Consider the following 21033-nt stretch of genomic DNA (forward strand, 5'->3'; position numbering starts at 1 on the left):
AAACAAATGTCCTGGCCTGATCATGGGTGATCCTCATGGTGCTCTGAGCTTGGGTCAGTACACCTGCGGTCGGGCTGAGACACTTGTCCCCATCACGGATGCGTAATATGCTTATGTAAAACTGGTCTAGAAGAGACTTTGGAACTGTACTTTTGTTTCACCAACAGTAAAGCCTGATCTGCGGAATCTGCGGTGGGCGTCCGCACCGCGAATCCGCAGCAAATGCCGTCCATTGCATGCTGTAGAAAAATGCTTTTCCTGCACACTTGCCGAAACCAACTGCGGTTTCCGCAAGCGGAGAAAAAAAATCGCAGCATGCTCCATGTTTGTGTGGATTCTGCGTGGACGGCTTCCATTGAAGTCACCAGAAGCCATGGACAGGTCGCGGACAGTCAACATTGCAGACAAGTCACGGATCCCGCATCATCGCCTAGCGACGGCATGGGGAAAAAAAGGGAAAAGAAAAAAAAAAAAGCTGTACTACACATGTTCGAAGGTGAGCCGCAATACAGATAACATGGGAAATGACAGTACAAATAACATGGATGCCGCTGCTGTCAGGGACAGATCCCGCTGCAGGTTCCCGCATGCGGAATCCGTCTCTGCCATGTGCATGCGGCTGTAAACTTCTAGAGGCAGAGGTAAACACCTGCAACTTTAAAAATATTAAATTCACAAACAGACAAATGTCAGTCAAGTGTTTCAGAGTTTTTTTGCATGTTATCCTTAGATGAAGCTATTCCATATATGGTGTTGCCAGTACTCTGCAAGCTAAGGCGCCAAAATCTTCTAGTGCGATAAGAAGAATGGACTACTTGGCTCATTTTGGGGTAAATTTCTGAACAAACTCATATTAAATCCTAATCCTAGCCCCCCCCCCCCCACCCCCAAAATCAATGCTGACCAGAGGGCTCAATTACCTTAAGTAGCTCAACAGTCTGCAGGCAGTTTCAGACGAATGTGTTTTTCCCCCCTTTATGTGGCAGCGATAATCACGGCCGCATAACTTGACAAAACAAAGCAACGGATTTCAATGGTTTTGTTTTCACTAGCTCTTTCCTTGCCCATTAATTGCACAGGTGAGAAAAGCTAGGACTTGCCCTCTCTTTCCCACATGTAGTGAAAACCACATGTGGGAAAGTTAGGGCAGGACCTATCTTTCCATGATTTTTTCTGAAGCCCAGTGAAGGGGAAGAAATTTCCCTCATTCAGGCGCAACTGCGCTCCATAACGGAGAGCGTAGTTGCCCCTGAGGACCAATAACCAGCCTATCATCCTCATCACATGAGAAGATTTGGGCATCTTAGTTGGCAAGTACAAGTGACATTAAGGCCCTTTTAATTATGTCATTGTTTGTTTAAAAATACAGCTTATAATTACTGTAAGGCCTCCCTCACACAGGCATTTTTGTACAGCGTTTAGCGCTGCATTTTCAGGGCTGCGCTAAAAGCTATACAACGCACCCATTCATTTTAATTGGGCTGCTCACACAGGGCTGAAAATGCAGCTGCGCTTTGACAGCATTGCATGTTCTATTTTTGGGCTTTTTTAGCCCTGTGTCACCCACTGAAATAAATGGGCAACACTTGGTGCAGCGTTTTTTGGCAGCATTAACCGCACACCGATTTTCGGGGGAAGGGCTTGCAATAGAAGCCCTACCCCGAAAATCAGTCCGAGCTACACTAGATAGAAAAAAAAAAGTTATACTCACCTAGCCGCTGCCGTCCGGGCAGCGGCCGCTGGTCTCTGCCGCTGATCCGGGCTTCCACTGCACTGACAAGTCTATTGCTGTAGGCCAGTTTTGAGAACCCCGCCTCCAGCAATAGATTGCTGTAATTGGTTCTCGGCGCTGGCTTAATGCCCAATCACAGCCCTTCATTGACTGTCTCAGCCAATCAGAGTGGGCAAGCTGAAAACACTGCCAAAAACACTGGCATAAAGAATGCCAGCGCTGCTGAAACCTGGCCGAATTTGCAGTAAACTCAGCATTGAAAAACGCTGCGTTTCTGCGAACGCCCTGTGTGAGGGAGGTCAAAGGGTATGTTCACACAGCAGAATCCAATGCAGATTTGGGTATGTTCAAGCTGTGGAATTCATTGCAGAATTTTCCCCAGCAATTTCCACCTCTGAAAAACACATAATTTCTTTATTATTTCAGCGTCATTTCCGAATTTGAATTCCGCATGTGGATTTTGCCCATTGACAGGGTAAATTCTACATGCAGTTCTACAATACAAACGGTAACAAAAATGCCATGGTGAATTGTACTATGTGAACATACCCTACATCGGTGACAGAAATCCACAGTAAGCCATGTATTTCGGCTGTGTATTTTGTTGCAGATTTGCATGAGGATTTAGTCCTGTTAATGGGCAAAATCCACGTGAGGATTTTACAATGTAGATGCACGTTAAGAAGTGATATGTCACTGCAACGCAGATTTCAAATACATGGCATAAAAATCTGGATTCCCATTCAAATAAATGGGATGTGTATTCGGAGCAGATTTTGGTGCAGAATCTGTGCCAAAATCTGTTGTGTGAACATAACCTAAATCAAGTAAAAAATTAACTGTCCTGCTGAATATTTAGGACAGTAGTAATAGTAATAATTATTGTATAATATAAGAATCTGGAGCAATAAGTTACCTGGAGGAATTTCAGCTTTGGCACTATTTGGTCGCCACATCAATGCTCTAATGTTAGCATCCTTCTTTCCTTCTTCATCTCTAATACTCTGGAAATCAGAGATAACAGGGCGGTTTATAGAGCATAATATGTACCAAAACCACAGAGACTAGCAGATTTCAATTCATAACTGAAGCAAGAGAAAGAGTGGAAGATCCAAATGTAGTCAGTGGATCAGCATCACTATTTACTAAACAGTCTTCAGCATGACTTCTTCAAGGAGTGCAGTAGGGAGTAGCGTGGTGCAGTCTGCAAACTGTGGATCTGAGAAATGCATATTCCACAGGTGGCAGAAGAAGGGTATATTTCCAGCTTATTCACAATACTAATTTCTTTATCAGGCAGGTACTGTGGTAATCACTATAACCTGCATACAGCAATCAGATGCTACAAACCATTCTAGCAAGTGTTAGAGCTGTTGGTTTTGGAAGTGGAAGTTTTTTCTGCTTCTCTTTTTGATACGAGACCACTGGGTTGTCAGCTTGAGTCGGGCCTTCATCTGTCCCTGTGCGACACTTGAAAGATTCCACCAAGTAAGCACACTGCAAAAGAGAAAAACTTGTTAATAGCAGCATCTGTGTGTGGCTGCAGTGTGAAGTCAACCATATGTGATGAATATTCATAGTTGCAGTTGTCAAGCAGCATTTCCATTGCCCAGGCTATATGGTTTCTCAGCAGTCCAGGTTGTGCAGTCTCAAATAACACAATAGTCCTCACTCATAAAATCAGCATTGTTCATAGAGAAAAAATAAATTTTCCCTGCACCCTCCTGAACTGACAGAGTTCAGGAGGGTGCAGGTGCTCACTGCACCGTGGAGGGACCTGCTTACCTGTCCGCCGTCTTCCGCATTCTCCCTTCTGCGCACCGGCTCGGCAATCATGTGACCGCTGGGGTCGCCGCATTCCCCCCACGGTGCAGGCTCCCGGCTCGGCGTTCATGTGACCGCTGGGGGTCAGGTAACACCGGTGGTCACATGATCGCCGGCCGGAATCTCTGTGCATTACATAGCGCTAATTGAGCGCTATGTAATGTGTAAAGGAGAAGGCAGAAAGGGTTAAAAATCCTGTCTGCCTTCTCCTCGGGGGTGCTTGATGAGGATCAGTGCAGGAGTACATCTGCACCCGATGCGTCTGATGATCGGGTGCAGATGCACTCCTGCAGTGCAGTGTCGGACCTGTCCTGACATCGGAGCTGTGGAGGGAAATGAGGATGTCGGGGCAGGCCCGACATTGGATTGGAAAGGGTTAATCATCAAACCGGCTTTAGAAAAATAAAAGTAAGAATGCACCAACAGGCAGTGATTGCAACTAACTGCATTAATTGTGGAACCCCAGACCATTGCAGCAGTACTTTACTGCGATTGTATAAAGGCTCATACATTGTAGCTGAGATAAATGGACAAAATAAAGACTTCACTAGATGATATGCTGACATATGGCTTTTTGATTGCGTTTTATTCAATTTCGTTTTTAAGATTGGGCAACAAAAAGCCAAATTCTAGCATTACGTAATTATTTTTGCAAATAAGGAAGATGGAGCAATACCTCTGCAGCGCTGTCTAATGGATGGCAGCTTTCCTGCAAATCAATGTGACTTTGTAACAAGTCTTAACAATGATTGGGGATAGGAAACCAAGCCAGAAAACCACACACAGACAGCTGTTTCAGAGTGCAGTAAGTTTCTGGCTTGGATGGTGAGAGGCCTGTGATATGGGTCAGTCGGGGTGTCATGTCTCCTTAAGGAGAGCACCCAAAAAGTGTGTGGAGATACCTAGGGGGTGAGTGGTCGGGGGATGGCATAGTCTCTCTAGAAAGTGAGTGAAGTGACTTAGGCTGGGTATTTCCCTGCAGCAAATCCGCCTGCGGCCACTAATCCCGGGGTTAGCCAGCCGTGGGCGAGATTTGTCAACAATCTCGTCCACATGTGGCGAAGAATCCGTCACGGCAAAGCCGGCGTTGCGGTGCAGATTCCCGGGACACAGCATGTCCATTCTTTTTTTTTTCCCGTTGCAGAAAAGCATGCAGCGAAGCCACTCAAAAATCCACGGCTAAGTGCCGCGGGTTTTGGAGCTGCACTTATCCCGCGGTTTTTCACTGTGGGCAAAACCGCAAGATTCCCGCTGGGAAAGTGATCCGTGTGAACCCAGCCTTATGGTGTTTACTGTGTGGGAAAAACAAACAATGTGATATTTTAAATAAACTTGACTTTTACAAAACGCTGCAATACTAATTTTTTAAAGTGATAACTGTGTCTTCAAGGGTTTTTTATCTCTTAAAATGTTTCAAATTTACTTATAATTAAAAAAAAAAGTTTTAAGTCTCCATACGGTCCAAGGCTTCATCTTCCTTGGATCCAAAATCGATTGCAACAGGCAATCTGAACCTGAGATTAGGAGACGGATTACATTTGGTAGGAATGTAATGCAAGGAATGGAAAAGCTGTGGAAAAGCAAGGAACAAAAAACAGACTGCAATCATCCTTCCTATAACTACATACAGTGGGGAAAAAAGTATTTAGTCAGATACTAATTGTACAAGTTTTCCCACTTAAAAAGATGAGAGAGGCCTGTAATTGACATCATAGGTAGACCTCAACTATGAGAGACAACATGAGAAAACACATCCAGAAAATCACATTGTCTGATTTTTAATGAATTTATTTGCAAATTATGGTGGAAAATAAGTATTTGGTCACCTACAAACAAGCAAGATTTCTGGGTCTCACAGACCTGTAACTTCTTCTTTAAGTGGCTCCTCTGTCCTCCACTCATTACCTGTGGTAATGGCACCTGTTTGAACTTGTTAGCAGTATAAAAGACACCTGTCCACAACCTCAAGCAGTCACACTCCAAACTCCACTATGGTGAAGACCAAAGAGCTGTCGAAGGAACCCAGAAACAAAATTGTAGCCCTGCACCAGACTGGGAAGACAATCTGCAATAGGCAAGCAGCTTGGTGTGAAGGAATCAACTGTGGGAGCAATAATTAAAGAATGGAAGAGATACAAGACCACTGATAATCTCCCTCGATCTGGGGCTCCACGCAAGATCTGACCCTGTGGGGTCAAAATGATCACAAGAACGGTGTGCAAAAATCCCAGAACCAAGCGGAGGAACCTAGTGAATGACCTGCAGAGAGCTGGGACCAACGTAACAAAGGCTACCATCAGTAACACACTACACCACCAGGGACTCAGATCCTGCAGTGCCAGACGTGTCCCCCTGCTTAAACCAGTACATGTCCGGGGTCGACTGAAGTTTGCTAGAAAGCATTGGATGATCCAGAAGAGTATTGGGAGAATGTCATATGGTCAGATGAAACCAAAGTAGAAGTTTGGCAGAAACACAACTCTTCGTGTTTGGAGGAGAAAGAACATCCAAACACGATTGCATCCAAAGAACACCATACCTACTATGAATCATGGGAGTGGCAACATCATGCTTTGGGGCTGTTTCTCTGCAAAGGGACCAGGACGACTGATCTGTATACATGAAGGAATGAATGGGGCCATGTATCGTGAGATTTTGAGAGCAAACCTCCTTCCATCAGCAAGGGCACTGAAGATGAAACGTGGCTGGGTCTTTCAGCATGACAATGATCCCAAGCACACCGCCAGGGCAACAAAGGACTGGCTTCATAAGAAGCATTTCAAGGTCCTGGAGTGGCCTAGCCAGTCTCCAGATCTCAACCTTATATAAAACCTTTGGAGGGAGTTGAAAGTCTGTGTTGCCCAGCGACAGCCCCAAAACATCACTGCTCTTGAGGAGATCTGCATGGAGGAATGGGCCAACATCCCAGCAACAGTGTGTGCCAACCTTGTGAGGACTTACAGAAAATGTTTGACCTCTGTCATTGCTAATAAAGGATATATAACAAAGGACTGAGATGAACTTTTGTTCTTGACCAAATACTTATTTTCCACCATAATTTGCAAATACATTCGTTAAAAATCAGACAATGTGATTTCTGGATGTGTTTTCTCATGTTGTCTCTTATAGTTGAGGTCTACCTATGATGTCAATTACAGGCCTTTCATCTTTTTAAGTGGGAGAACTTGTACAATTGGTATTTGACTAAATACTTTTTTCCCCCACTGTATGGTTGCGAAAGTTGGATGCTCAGGAAAACAGAAGGAAAATTGATGCGTTTGAACTATGGTGCTGGGGGAGAATGCTACGGATACCTCGGACCGCCATGCCAACGAACAAGGTAGCATTAGATCACGTCAAACTGAAAATATCACTAGAGGGCAAAATCATCAAACAGCGGCTCTCTTTTTGTGGCCACGTGATGTGTGCTAACTCACTGGAAACAGTACTGATGCTTGGCAAGGTCAGTGGAAAGAGAAGATCAGGACGACAAAGAACAAGATGGCTAAATACAATCAAGGCCACCACGAACATGTCAATCCTAGAACTGAAAGAAGCGGTGAAAGACAGAAACGCATGGAGAACATTGATCCATAGAGTGACCGAAGTTTGGATGTGGAAATGTGACACCACTGTAATAGAGGTCCACAAAACCAGGAGCCAAATATTGAGCAGAAATAGGAAATGATTTTGTTACAGCTGCCTGCAATCCTAAACCTGAGGCTAAACAGCAAAGTGGATGAGGTTTGCAAATATCTCATCCACACGCTGCACTGCCAAGCCGTGCTGAAACTGACATGCTACGCGGAATTCAAAGCCGCGGCATGTCAATTGTATCGCTGTTTCTGCTGCGGATTCTCTTCTCTCTATGAATAAGCCGCTTCAAAACCCACGGAACTACAGCTGTGGAAATCTCACAGAATTTCCGTCTGGTCCAGCTACGGACATTTCGTGGGATTTCCGTCCCGTGGGAAACCGCCTAAAACTGGACTGCAATTCCACATCAAACTCAACAGTTAGACCTTCGGCTTTTGGTGTAGAATTAAGCAGCTGTGGATTTGGCTGCATCTTGCAGGGACCTTTCACACATGCATCTAAGATGCACCTAAAGACACAGCTTCATCTGATGCTGCAGATTTCTACTCTATAGCTTGCAATGCAGACATGCAGATTTTTGTGCAGAATTTTCTTCGTCTTTAGGTGCATCTTGCAGAAATATTTCACTTGTGTGGAAGCACCCTAAGAGGATATAAGACTGTACTTACCTTTTTGGAGTAGTTAACAGCTTTCTCCATCTCAGAAACAAGAGAACTTATGTCATCACTTTCAATCACACCTGTAAAGGGAATACAAAAAATGTTCTACAAACGTTAGTGAGAAAGCAGTCATCTTATGTCTGACAGACCGAAATACATGCTGCTGTTATAGCTAGTGTCAGTTGTCAGTTTCACTTTACTGTTGAAAGAGTGAAACAGTGGAATTTGATTTTGCAATGGTTAAAATATTTTTAAATGCTGTAGATAGAAAAGGCAGATTTACTAATACTGTCTAAGGATACCTTCACATGTAGGGGAATTGGTGCGGATTTTCCTCAGCGAAAAGACGATATTAAATTCTACATCAAAATCTGCACAGATCCGCAGCAGACTTCACCCCTTCAACTGAAAGAGTGGAATCTGCTATGAATCTTTGCCAAAATCCACATGAAAAATCCACGCAACACGGTGCAGAATTTAACCCTTTCCAATCCAATTTGTATCCTGGTTTTCCTAGGGGGCTTACTCTTTTTCTGCCGTTATACAACAGCGCTATCTGCTGGCTAAAGCCAGTACTGCATGAGGTGACACGTTAGATAGGCTCCGACAGCAGAGAGGCCGGCAATATACAGTTAGAGAACCTCGACAGACGTCTTCCAACATCGGAGCTGTACAGCCTTAAATCATAATGTCTTTAGACGTCAGACAGTGGATTGGAAAGGGTTAATGTGGATTTTAGTTTGAACGGATTTTGTTAAGATATTTTTAAAGGTGGTACAGGAACGTAACATTCCTACGTCCCCACGCAGGGGCCAATTATAGCCTTCTTAATAGAGATGAGCAAGCACGCTCAGATAAGTCAGTTACTCGAGCAAGCCTCGCTCTTCTCGAGTAACTGCATTCTTGCCCGAGCGTGTTCGGGGGGGGGGGGGGGCGGCGGGTGAGTGAGAGAGATCTCTCTCTCGAGCCCCCCCCCCCCCCGCTCACCACCGCCGCCCCCCTCCCCCCGAGCACGCTTGGACGAGTAACTGACTTATCCAAGCGTACTCGCTCATCTCTACTTCTTAACACAACTAGATTTTAATACAGCATTTTAACCCTAGTATGAAGTACTGGAAGGGGATAACAGAGGGTATAAGACAGGGGTCGTCAAGGATCCAGATCTGCTCCCTGGTGTAGCCTAGTAAAGAATTGGAGTCGGCTTCCAATGGGGAATTTTAGGTAGATGAGAAAAAGTGACGTAGTCCTGTGACTTTGAGATAGCTAATCCAGGGTTGCCACGTGGCTAGGAAATTCGTTAAGGTATCCGTCCAAATAGCATGGATCCTTTCCTACAGCATAATTGTAGAAACTCTATTGATCACCTATGGGAAAGGGGTTCAGGGATTTCGATCTAGAGGCGATGTAGATCCTTGCGGCCATACAAATTTACTGTATAAGCTTTTGGGCTCTGAATCTAATCCCAGGAGGAAGACCGTGGGTGATTTAGGTATTTGACGCACAAACAGTTGGTTTAGTAAGTTATGAATTTGTGTCCACAGTTTCTCCACCTCCGGACAGGACCACCAGGTCTGAAACATACTGCCCAAAACCAGATAGCCTCGGAAACAGAGTGGGAAGGAAGATGGGAACTGGTGGTGCAGTCTCTGTGGCACCAAATATGTTCTATGTAGGATTTTGACGGAGGTTTCCATGAGAGAAACCTGATGGCTGCCCTTTTAATGTGGATTTTGGTGCAGATCTGCACCAAAATCTGCCGTGTGTGAATGCACCACAAAATTAAAACAGGGCAAACCTACACTAGACAGTCTTTAAATGTGCCAGATTTATCACAGTGACTCTGTGAATTAGAAATCTGGTATATATTTAAACTGTCTAGTCTAACTTCATACAACCTATTACTTAATTTAGTATACGACAAAAATTATGCCAAAATTCGGCACAATTATTGGCACACAATGGTGCATTTAGTCTTCTTCCCCTTTTTAGGAAGCCATACTTTTTGTCAGATAAGTCGTGAAAACTGTCTGAAAGTGTCTAAAAACACATAATAAAGGTGGCACAAACCATGTAAAACCGTTTCCTTGCTCAATTTGGGTCAGAAAATTTGAATTTTCAATAGTAAATCTGCCCAAATATAGCTAGTAATATTGCACCTGTTAGATTGGCTATGCTGTATTTTTTCCAGTCAAACTGCCAGAAAAGGTTTTGACCAGTTTTCAGCTCTCTATGGACAACTTTACAATATATAAAGCTCAGCCCCTCTGTCAAAAAATCTAGAAAACTGTACAAATGCACTGAAAGGAATTAGTTATACTATATGATCTGTCATATACTACATGGCCGAAAGGATGAGGACATCTGAACATCACGTGTTATGAAATTGATTTATTTTAAAAGCCATAGAAATACAATTTATGATACAGAAGCCTCAAATCATCTGGTAAAGCTTTTCACTAAAGTCTGCAAAACCTCTGCAGGGATTCTCATCCATTTGGTTGTAAGAGCATTAAAGGGGTTGTCCAGAGTTAGAAAAACATGGCTGCTTTCTTCCAAATACAATGTCATTCTGGTCCGTGGGTTGTCTGGCATTGCAGCTGAGCTCTCATCCACTTCAATGGAGCTGAGCAGCAATACCACAAAGGCGGTGCTGTGTTTGAAATAAAGCAGCCATATTTATCTAACCCTAAACAACCCCTTGAGGTGGAGTACTGAGGTTTGTTGATATGGTCTGACTCTCATTTGTCATCCTAATGTACATTGTAATAGTAGTTACTTCTAATAGATTTCAGAAGTGACTACTGTTTTCTTACCTCTGTCATCGAACCAGTGAAACCTTCCATTAGTGACATGGGCTAAGTGTTGTAAAACACGTGCTGCCTCACTTCTGTCACTGTCAATGTCTTCCGTGATTGTAAATAAACAAACATGGAGCTGTAGATCACATCCGGTGACTGCCTCCGACAAGTAGGCATAAACTGCATTCTGTAGCATTAAAGAAGGAAGCAATTAAATACATCAGGGTCTATAGAGGTAGCCCCTATGGAGAGGGGGTTCCTATTCACTAATATGGCTATTGTTCACAATGATTTTCTTAGATCTTTTGTAATATTAAAAACAAAATGTGTAGCTGCAAGGACTTACCAATTCCTGATCTGGAATACCACTAGTAAATAAATATATTCCCTGGGATTCGTGGTTTTCCTTATCAATGAAGTTGCACTCTATAGCTCTTTTAATGGCACCAAGAACATTCCTGCTGCCTCCACATTCCAAAGTCAGCAGCCACCTGCAAAAAAAGACAATAAGTTACCAATCATATCAAATGTAATAGACCCAGAACTCGAAAGCAGCAAACATTCACTGTAATGACAGCTCTTAAATGAGGTTTGGAAGCAAACATGAGAAAAAAACTAATATAAAAACAATAAACCCAGTTGCAAAAGCTCAGGCAAAATTAAAACTCGGTCTGCTTTCCTCTGACAGAATGTTAATATGCATCTTACTTAGTTGTATTCCTTTCTATGAAAAATGGATAAAGTTTTTGTAATCTTCACAGTAAACTTTTCTGGGATAGGTTGGTGACAACCAATGCAGTCACCGATGCAGTTGAGTGACAACAAAATTTGGTCACCTAAAGCCCAAAATGGAAAATTGGAGGATATAGTGATGCATCATAACCTGCTCACTATATCACTGGATAACCAGGCAAATTTGCCATGTAAGACTTAAGGGGTTGTCCAGGGTTAAAAAAACATGGCTGCTTTCTTCAAAACACAGCGCCACCCTTGTCTGTGGGTTGTGTGTGGTATTGTAGCTCAGCTCCTATTCACTTCAATGGAGCTGAGCTGCAATGCCACACAAAACCCTATGGCTAAAGGTGGCACCGTGTTTGGATAAAAGCGGCCATGTTTTTCTAACCCTGGCGACTCCTTTAAAGGCTATGGAAACCTTTGTGGTCAATTATTTTTAAATGCATATATTTTGGGCTGAAAGATCATTTCTGCCGTAGGATTATGTTAACAATTTTGCTTCTGCAGCTTCTATATATCACTGCATAAAGCAAGCTGCATAATGCCTTTCTCAAGTAGACATGTTAATGAGCCCCATTATCTCCACTCCTGAACAAACTTCTAAGCTGACTTATGACCAGATCAAAGTTTATCTTTTAAAGGAACCTACTTCCATACACTTTGCAAATTTTCGGATGTCATGGGAACCATTACTTCCTTCCAAAACTGTATATCACTTCCGAATCTGCAAGATAAAAAAAAAGTAATTATTTGTTATTCCACATTGACCCATCTCCTCTACACTGAGTTTTACCAATAATACTTCTTCTCCCTTATCTTCACCTATCCTCCAAGTTTCGATTGGAGATAAACAGCTACTTTACATGACAGTAATCAGTATGTTGAGGCTGCAATGTTATTCCCTAAGGAAAACATTACATGTAAAGGCCCATTTACACGGAGTGATGATCGCTCAAAGATCGCTCAAACGACAGTTTGAGTGACAGCTTTGAGCGATCATTTTGCATAAACTATTAAGTAGCTACTCAGCTACTTAATAGCTATTTAGTGTGCAAATGAAGCCTTAGCTGAAAGCAGTTAATAGCTCGAGGGCTCTTATCTGCCCTCAGATCCTTTGTTCTCCAGCGGGAAACAATGCTATCAGCACTCCCCGTGGAGAACTCGTGATAAGGCTAAAGGACGATTTTTAGGTTGGCCTGAATTTAAGATCAGCTAGCAGTGCCCAAAAAGACACGATGGCTGTGCGTTTAGACGCAATGATGATCACTCAAACGATCACTTTTTTGAGATTTTTGAGCGATCATCTCTCCGTGTAAATGGGCCTTTACTTTGTGAATACTGTAAAATTTCCAACCGTGTCAAAATTGCATGCAAGTCGCATGCAATTTTTTTCAAAATAGGAAACAGTAGAGACTGTACTGCGACCACAACTTTACGGTAACTTTTCACCTGCATAGCTCTAGTCTTATGCAATGCCCAGGCAACACCAACATATTGCTACTTCTTATCTGTATCATAGGTGGTCCACTGTTCTGAACAGAATAGCTTACAAGAGACCACAACTACAGTGTGCATTATGTGTATAGTCAGCATAGCCACTGAATCCTGTAAATTACTGACAGCTGGGGAGAAGGACAACAAGGACAGAAAATGCAAAGTTTTTTACAAGGTGGAGCTAAGTTTTAACTGTAGACAAAACACATAACTTACACTATAATGTTAAATAAATCCTTGTTTGCCATTTGCTCTTCCAGTAAAAGTCGCAGAGAGTGCTGAATATGTATAATATGCATGGCATTCTCAAGTGATAAGTCCACAAGCAGCACAACCCTTCAAAGGAAGAGAAAGTTTGTAAAAACCATATATAATATATTATACACACACACACTTTTAGAAAACGTGAGTCTAAATTAATCAAAGACACATTTTACTGTGACAAAATGGAAATGGAATAATAAATTCCGTATTTAGCATTATAAAATTATGGAAATATATAAAGACAGCACTCATAATGTAGGTCATACTGTATGTTTTATTGAAGTAGCTCAGACACATAGGTCATAGAGAAAGAAGCGGATGGGACCAAGAAGCTGTAGATTTCAAATGTAAGTCTAAGTTAGTTTTGTCTTGTAAGCAAAACTGTATGACCGACCCAGTTGACTTATAACGGGGTTCACGGTGGATTCATTTTCACAGTAAGAATAGCTGCAAGCTATTGCAAAAAATGGCCAAATTAAAATCGACAATGAGGCCAAAGGATGCGTGCGAGACTTCATCTTTCTTGATTTAAAAATTGACTAGGCTGGATAATCTATGCCAGAGATAAAACGTAGGATAGCATTGGAGGGGAGCTGAACATGGACGAAATCTGGAAAAGCAGAAATATCGGTATAGCAACTAAACGCAGTATAGTGCAAACCATTGTTTTCCCCATAGCCATGTATGGACGTGAAAGCTGGACTGCGAAAAAAGCTGCAGGAGGATTGATGCGTGTGAGCTGCGGTGCTGGCGAAAGCTGCTGCGTATACCCTGGATGGCGAGAGTAGCAGACAGAGAAGTCCTGTATCATAGAAGACCTGATTTATGACTGGAGGACAAGATGGCCAGACTCAGTCAGACTCACGGATTTTGGCCATGTAATGCGAGCAGAGTCACTACAAAATCTATAATGCTTAGACAGATCAGTGGCAAAAGTAGACCTGGCCGCCAAAGGACACGATGGCTGATACTGTCAGAGTGGATACTGGCATGGATATCACAACTGAAAGAAGCAGTGCAAAGTCGAAAAACATGGGAGGGAGCTCGCCTTTAGGGTCACCGACGGTCATGAACGACTAAACAGCTAACAACAACATTGTATTTGGCCTTTAAATCTGAAGGAACTGCTGACAGCGCCTCCAGTGCCAGTGAGAGTACAGACTTGTACACAGTTTGACATGATTTCCAATATATTATACGGTAGCCTCACACTATTAGTTTTTTTTTTTTAGCTAAACAAAATGTTCATCTAGAAGCACCTTTTTTCACAAATTGTTCCCCACAGTCTTCGGCTTCCTTTTGTGAGCCAGTCTATCCTTTTCTCATAGGTCCGTGCCACTTTGGCTAACTTTTGCTGTTTATCAGACACGAAGATAAAAGGGAACACATACAGTGTTATTAAGCAGTTCTTTCCAGCATAGGGTTTCTCTTAATAACCAGATAACATTTACCTGTCTTGGGTATATGATGGGTTTAAAACCTATAACGGTTTTCTCAGGCTATATAGGCATTTTTGTGGCTTTACTACTCGATACAAATATTTATATTTTTGTTAACACTGTAAGCTGCCAGTGATATGGTTCTGGTCATAGGGATAAATTTGAGTTATTCTGTGACATCCCTAGTCTGAGTGGTGGAGAATAGGACCTGAAGTCACATGTTACTCCCAAGTCACTGATTGGAAAGCAGTAAGGTCATTTTTGACACCCACAAATCAGATAATTTACACATCATAGGATACGGTATCATCAGAGCCGTATTTGCATCTCATGATGCCTTAGGCACTAACCCTAAACACGTCCCCACTAACTGTATGTTCACATTTGGCAGACTCTGTGCAGTCCGCACCAAAATCCATGTCAAAATCTGTACCATTTGATGTGGATTTTGACACTGATCTGCGGCAAATTTCACCATCTCAGTGGAGGGGGTGAAATCTGCTGTGAATCCGTGTAAAAATCTGCCCAAATGGTGCAGAATTTGACAAGGATTTTGGTGCTGATTTTCCACTGTGAAGAATCTTCATCACTTCTGCTACTTGTGAATATATCCTTAGGGCTCGTTCATATGGCCATATTTAAGCCTTGTCATTTTTATGCACGTAATACGCAGCGAATAGAACTCATTGATTTCAATGGGTCCATTCACAAATACAAATGTCCTACTTTGGTGCATATTATGCCCCGCAATAGATCATAGAAGTAAATGAGCCAGCACAAATATGCAGCAAATAAGCAGGTAACCTGCGTATTTACTGCATATTTGCGCATCAAAATAATGGCCCCTTCTGCGTTTTTATTTTTTTTGCACCCATATGCGCGGTGTATTTACATGGACAAAAAATACACAAAAGGGCTGATATATGGAAAGAATAGGCATATTTTGGTTGTGTAAATATACGGTGTATTACACAACAGACACCCGCTTACAGCCCTGTGAACGAGCCCTAAAGGTCCATTTATCAATTCCATCCCTCAGTAGCTTACAGTGTTCTTTTCTTTCCCTCCCCCCACTCATGCAGGGTCCTCTTATGTTCTCCACTTCTCCCACAGTATCTTGTCATGTTCTTCTCCCCTACTCACCAGTTTTCAAGTGTTCTCCTCCCCACCCACACTAGTCAGTGTCCTTCTCATGGTACTCTCACTCCCATTACAGTGTCCCCTCTCATGTCTTATTCACATGTCCCTCAAAGTGTCCAACCCTTTCCATTCCTTTTACCTCACAGACTACACTATTTTCCAGGAGGTGAAGGCTTTCTGCTCCTGATCTGTCAGATAGTGGTGCCTCCCCTGCGGAGCACGACTCCTTCAGTCCTCTAGCTCTCTGGGATACAGCACCGTAGACAGACCTGGAGGACTAGAGAAGTCAGTATTCCTGAAGAATCTTCTGTGTGCAGTTGGCGGGGGGGGGGGGGGGGGGGGGAATGCGGTCCTGTAAGAAGTGACTGCTAGTGAAACACAGCGAGTGGGCAGCCACAGAACATGCGCCTCTTCCCCCAGTAAACTTTTGTTCCTGCCCCTGGGGCCGCCCCCTCAGCCTACACGCCCTAGGCACTGAACTTGCAGTGCCTAGTGGCAAATAAGGGCTTGGTGTTGCAGGCCTGACCAGCATATTCCACATAAAACTCATAAATTCTGCCAGGACACAACCCCTCCCCCACCCACCTGAAATACTATCAGTAGTGCCCAGAGCAGGCCCTAACAAGCGTATTAAGGACCGTCCATCTTCACTCCTTAAATTCTAAAGCAGAAGGTGAGGTCACCTCTTTCAGTGATGACACTACTTGGTGCAGCTAGAAAGGATGCAAAATAGTGCATATGCAGGACTTCCCCACTGTTGGAACTTAAGGGGTGATTGGAGTGTCCCAATTCCAGACAAAACTGTGTGCCCACCGTGACTGTCCCTTTATCTAGAGTGAATTGGCAGAAAAGTTCAAAGTAAAATTTGTTGATACATTTATAACCATAAAATCTGGTCATGTAACTGCATCTCAGTCATCAGTATATCATAATAAATCATCAAAAGGGTTACCTGATATTCATAAAGCACCCGGGGATCCACATGAACGTTTTTAACAGTTCCATCGTGCCATTCCAACTGCATCATTGCTCGCTAAAATTAAAAAATAATTCAATAAAATATACTAACATATATACAGGAAACAACCGATGTCTACAATCCCTATTGTTAACATTAGGGGCCTAAACAATTGGGTGTGCATTTCTCCCATTATGTGGCTGTGATAATCACAGATGCATGATGGGGCAAAGCAAAATAATTGATTTCAATGGTTTTGTTTTATCAGGATTCTCGCCCGTTAATAGTACAGGTGAGAAAAGAGAGGAATTGCCCCATCTTTCCTCCACGTAGTAATAACTATGTGAGGGAATGTAGGGCAGGACCTATCTTCCCACTGTTCTTTTCAAATTCCTGCGCTATGGCACGGAGTTTGAAAAGCCAGGAAGAAGAAAAACATACATTCATGCGCAACTATGCTCCATAGCGTTGAGCGTAGCTGCATATACAGCAGTGTGAAACCTCCTAAAAGGTATGAATTGAGCAATGTAAACAGATTTATACCCTCTACTACTAGATAATATATACAGAGAGACTAAAGAAAGTCTAAGCCTTTGTTCACATTGGGGTTTTGGGTTCCATTTTCCTGATCCATTGTAATCCGGAGTAGGGAAATGGAACCCACTGGCCAAAGGGATCTGTCCCATGATGGAACTGAACGGTGCTGAATAGACCCCATGAGATCTTTTCGGTTTTCATCTAACATTTTACAGGTGAAAATTACTCAGCATACAGCGCTATTTCATCCTGTGTTTTAATGGAAACCAGAAACAGAGGCAATTATTATTGCTCACGGAGTGGAGGCGGGACAGGCTGGAGATCGTTCTGGCTTCCACCTCCATTCACAGTAAATAGGCAGTTGTTCTTAGATGAATGATAGCCTGTTTATATAGGCTGATTGTCATTTGAGTTTTCTGCATGCACAATTTGAACGACAAACGATATGCTACGGCCAAAAAAAAACAAAAAACCAGTTGCGCACACAAAATCGCCTTCCCCGAAGCGCCAAAATATAGTGCAAATGCGTGCACAGACATGCACACGCTCGTGTGACACAAGCCTAGAACACTAAGGTGAACTGGCCCTAACAAAAAATTATAAAAAAGCATGAAAAAGAAAAAAGAGCTAAAAACACATTTCAGACGCCATTGTCTAAAATACACCCATCAGTGGGTTTGGTTAACACTATTCAGTGCCTGTCCCCTTTTTTAAGAATGAACACCACACCCTTTTTGGGTTTTACACTTACTATAGGCTTCATAAGGCCTCGTTCACATCAGAACGGTTCTATAGGAAACTATTGGTTCTATTAGACACAATCTTTTCACTTGCCTATACTGCGCTAAAAGCACACTGAAATTCTGAATAATAATACCATACTAAATAATATGCTAAATGACAGATTTAACATCACTGCAGTCACTACCTATAGGCCTCATGCAGGCAGCCAGATCGGATCCAGCTGCGAGAATTCTCGCAGCGGGATGCGAGCCGTGTCCCTGCAGTGACCCCCGCAGCGCACCTCCTCCGGCGTCTCCTCCACGGTGCTATGTGCTAAGCTATGTGTTGTGCAGAGCAGAGCTGGCACGTCAGAGGTGAAGTTTCTGAGCGGGCCTCTGCGAAGCTCCAACAGAAATAGGACGTGCCGCGATTTGTTTACTGTGCGAGTTTTCACGCGGTCAAATCGCAGCTGTCTGCATAGGATTGCATTATCTAATGCAATCCAATGACAGCAAGCACGGGCAGAAATTCTGTGGGAAATCCCGCCGTGGAATTTCCGCTCGTGTGCATTTAACCTAAACCAAACAGTGATATGACAGAAGTATTTCTATTTGAACTTTTCCCCTTGCTCGATATATCCCAAGATTAGTGTTACAAGATTGAAAGAAGAAAAATATGTCCAATAGCATCCGTCGACTCATGTTATTGATTTATTTTATTAATTTTTTTACACATTTAGATGTTCTCTAACATTGCTACTAGAGATGAGCGAGCATACTCGTTAAGGGACAATACTCGAGCGAGTATCATCCTTTTCGAGTACCTGCCTGCTCGTCAGAAAAGATTCGGGTGCCGGCGTGGGGCGGGGAGCGGCGGGGGAGATCTCTCTCTCCCCCTTCCCCGCTCACCCCTGCTCACTCCCACAACCCACCGCTCACCCCCGTCGGCACCCAAATCTTTTCTGACGAGCAGGCGGGTACTCGAAAAGGACGATACCCGCTCGAGTATTGTCCCTTAACGGGTATGCTCGCTCATCTCTAATTTCTACTGCAGCATATAATTTACATGACAATATCTAACAGACTTGATAGAATATTTTTGTAAAAAGCAGGTCATTTACCTCCAGAAGTGTAGAGGAGACGGTTTTTTGAAGTATGGGCACAAATTCCTCCACCACGGAATAAGCATTAGGAGCTAGTATTTGATACAGGGTCATCTTTTTGGCTACAAAAGGAATAATGTTTATCATTTCATGCATGTATCAATCAATGCTGACCGTGACACAGCATGTGCCATTGGTCAAGGTAGTTCTAAGGATTTCTGAGATCACTTAATATTAAAAGGGTATTGCGTTAGGGGCTACAGAAGGTGTCAGGTTTATGACCTACATCCAAATCTTGTGTCACTATGCCATTTAACTTTTCGTTGGAATGGCAACAGAGGAGTCCCGGCACCTAGTGATGAAGTACATGCTGCATGATATGAACCATAAGGTGATTGTGAAATAGGAATGTGAATGCTAGTAGCTATTTTTTAACTACAAGACTTGTCAGCCTTGAGGATTAGAAAAGTGAAACTACAGCTAAGAGCTAAAAATGTGTTCAGTATGTCTGTCACTTCACGTTACCCACATTGCAGTGAAGGAGCTTGGGACAAGTAGTGTGAATGCTAGGCAATGTCAGAATGTGGAAACCTGTCACAAGGCGTTATATGCTCCTGATACGTTTTGGAGAAGTTGTGAAACAGATACTATTTGGCATATTAAAGAAATTATCTTTAATTTGTAACGTAGTACAAAATAGGAAATATGCAAGTCGTGAGATCACTGGGATTATTAGTTCTACTGGAATCAGAATTTGAGAAACTGGGATCGCAACCCTTAATAACGCAATGTACCATAGACTTACAGAATATCCATTTTTCACATTTAAAAAAAAAAAAAATCAGAGCAATCGTTTTTTTTACCTTTCAGTCCATTTTTCCTGAGCCATTCAGCTGATGTTCTGGGTGAAAAATTAGGAATGGTTATGTTCAGTGGTGCATTGTGATTGGGTGGTCTTGGAAGAAATGCAGAGGGAGGTATTTTGGCAACCTCACTTGATATCTGTGGAAACATATTTTGCAATAGTGATTTTACATATCTGAATTGGACAATCAACTTTTTACGATCTCTCAATGATACGATCTATAGGAGAATGTAAATGGAAAAATCCTGCTGGGCCCTCATGATGACTAGAACGCTTTGCTCTTTTGGTTAGCCCCATAGACAATGAATAGAGCAGCAAGGTACATTCTTAATCACCACTCCATTTAAACTCCTCTTCACTGCAATCATGCAGTGAGGAAGAACAAAGGGCTCAGGACCCGCAGTTCTAGTAATCGATGAGGATTTCAGGGGTCAGGCCCCCAATGATCAGATATTTATCACCTATCCTGTTGACAGGTTACAGATGTCCATTGTGACACAATCACTTCAAGAACAAGATAAAGAGACCCCCTTGGTTTTTTTCCAGGATGTAATACTAATGTGTTGGCCAATGACTTTAGCAAGAAGTTAGCAGTGGCTCACCTTTTGTATTATACTGATAAACGTGTCATCCGGTTTTCCTTGCCGCAGCTCCTTAATCTTGTTCAAGATGTCTATTGCTTTCTGGACCTCTCTGAAGACTAACTTAATATCAGTGCTTGCATAAAGCTCATCCTGCAACATAAGCAACATAAAACATTATCACTGTACTTTTAGTTAATATGACACTTTAATGGGGATGGGTCATTGGGATAGAAATTAACTATAACCTGGGATATAGATTACCTCTTTCCATGAAGAGAAGCAATGAAAATGTGCTCCTACTGCTGCCGCTACGGCTTGTAAATCAGCCTATATGGTGGAACGAGTTCTTAGTTAGATAATTGTTCACAATGAATATCAAATAATATGTGAATATTCTGCGGCTAATTAACAACTGGATTACCTGCCCAATGCTATCGAATGCAACTATGTGGATTTTAAGATTTTTTCCCAGAGTACATTGCAGAAGATAGTCAGTAAGGACATCTGATGTCTGATCAGGGCTAGAAGCAAATAAGTAAGAAGAGTTTTTAAAACAAAAACAAATTGTAAATGTGAAGTATA

General features: G+C 42.7%; 1 protein-coding gene across 1 annotated transcript in view; it reads right to left on the reverse strand.

Moving 5' to 3' along the window:
* The window catches only part of VWA3A (von Willebrand factor A domain containing 3A), a 74316-nt gene that overhangs the window by 19992 nt on the left and 33291 nt on the right, over positions 1–21033 (reverse strand). Inside the window, exons 10-23 of the mRNA XM_066576283.1 lie at positions 20873–20972; positions 20713–20778; positions 20470–20601; positions 19866–20004; positions 19021–19124; positions 16635–16715; positions 14363–14457; positions 13056–13175; positions 11995–12069; positions 10957–11101; positions 10626–10797; positions 7822–7892; positions 3083–3229; positions 2649–2736 (exon numbers count right to left, since the gene is read on the reverse strand). Of these exons, the coding sequence (XP_066432380.1) occupies positions 2649–2736; positions 3083–3229; positions 7822–7892; positions 10626–10797; positions 10957–11101; positions 11995–12069; positions 13056–13175; positions 14363–14457; positions 16635–16715; positions 19021–19124; positions 19866–20004; positions 20470–20601; positions 20713–20778; positions 20873–20972 (1535 nt within the window). The remainder of the gene's footprint in view (positions 1–2648; positions 2737–3082; positions 3230–7821; positions 7893–10625; positions 10798–10956; positions 11102–11994; positions 12070–13055; positions 13176–14362; positions 14458–16634; positions 16716–19020; positions 19125–19865; positions 20005–20469; positions 20602–20712; positions 20779–20872; positions 20973–21033) is intronic.

Source organism: Eleutherodactylus coqui, chromosome 8 (genome assembly GCF_035609145.1).
Source record: "Eleutherodactylus coqui strain aEleCoq1 chromosome 8, aEleCoq1.hap1, whole genome shotgun sequence".
In the NCBI taxonomy this organism is placed as follows: Eukaryota; Metazoa; Chordata; class Amphibia; order Anura; family Eleutherodactylidae; genus Eleutherodactylus; species Eleutherodactylus coqui.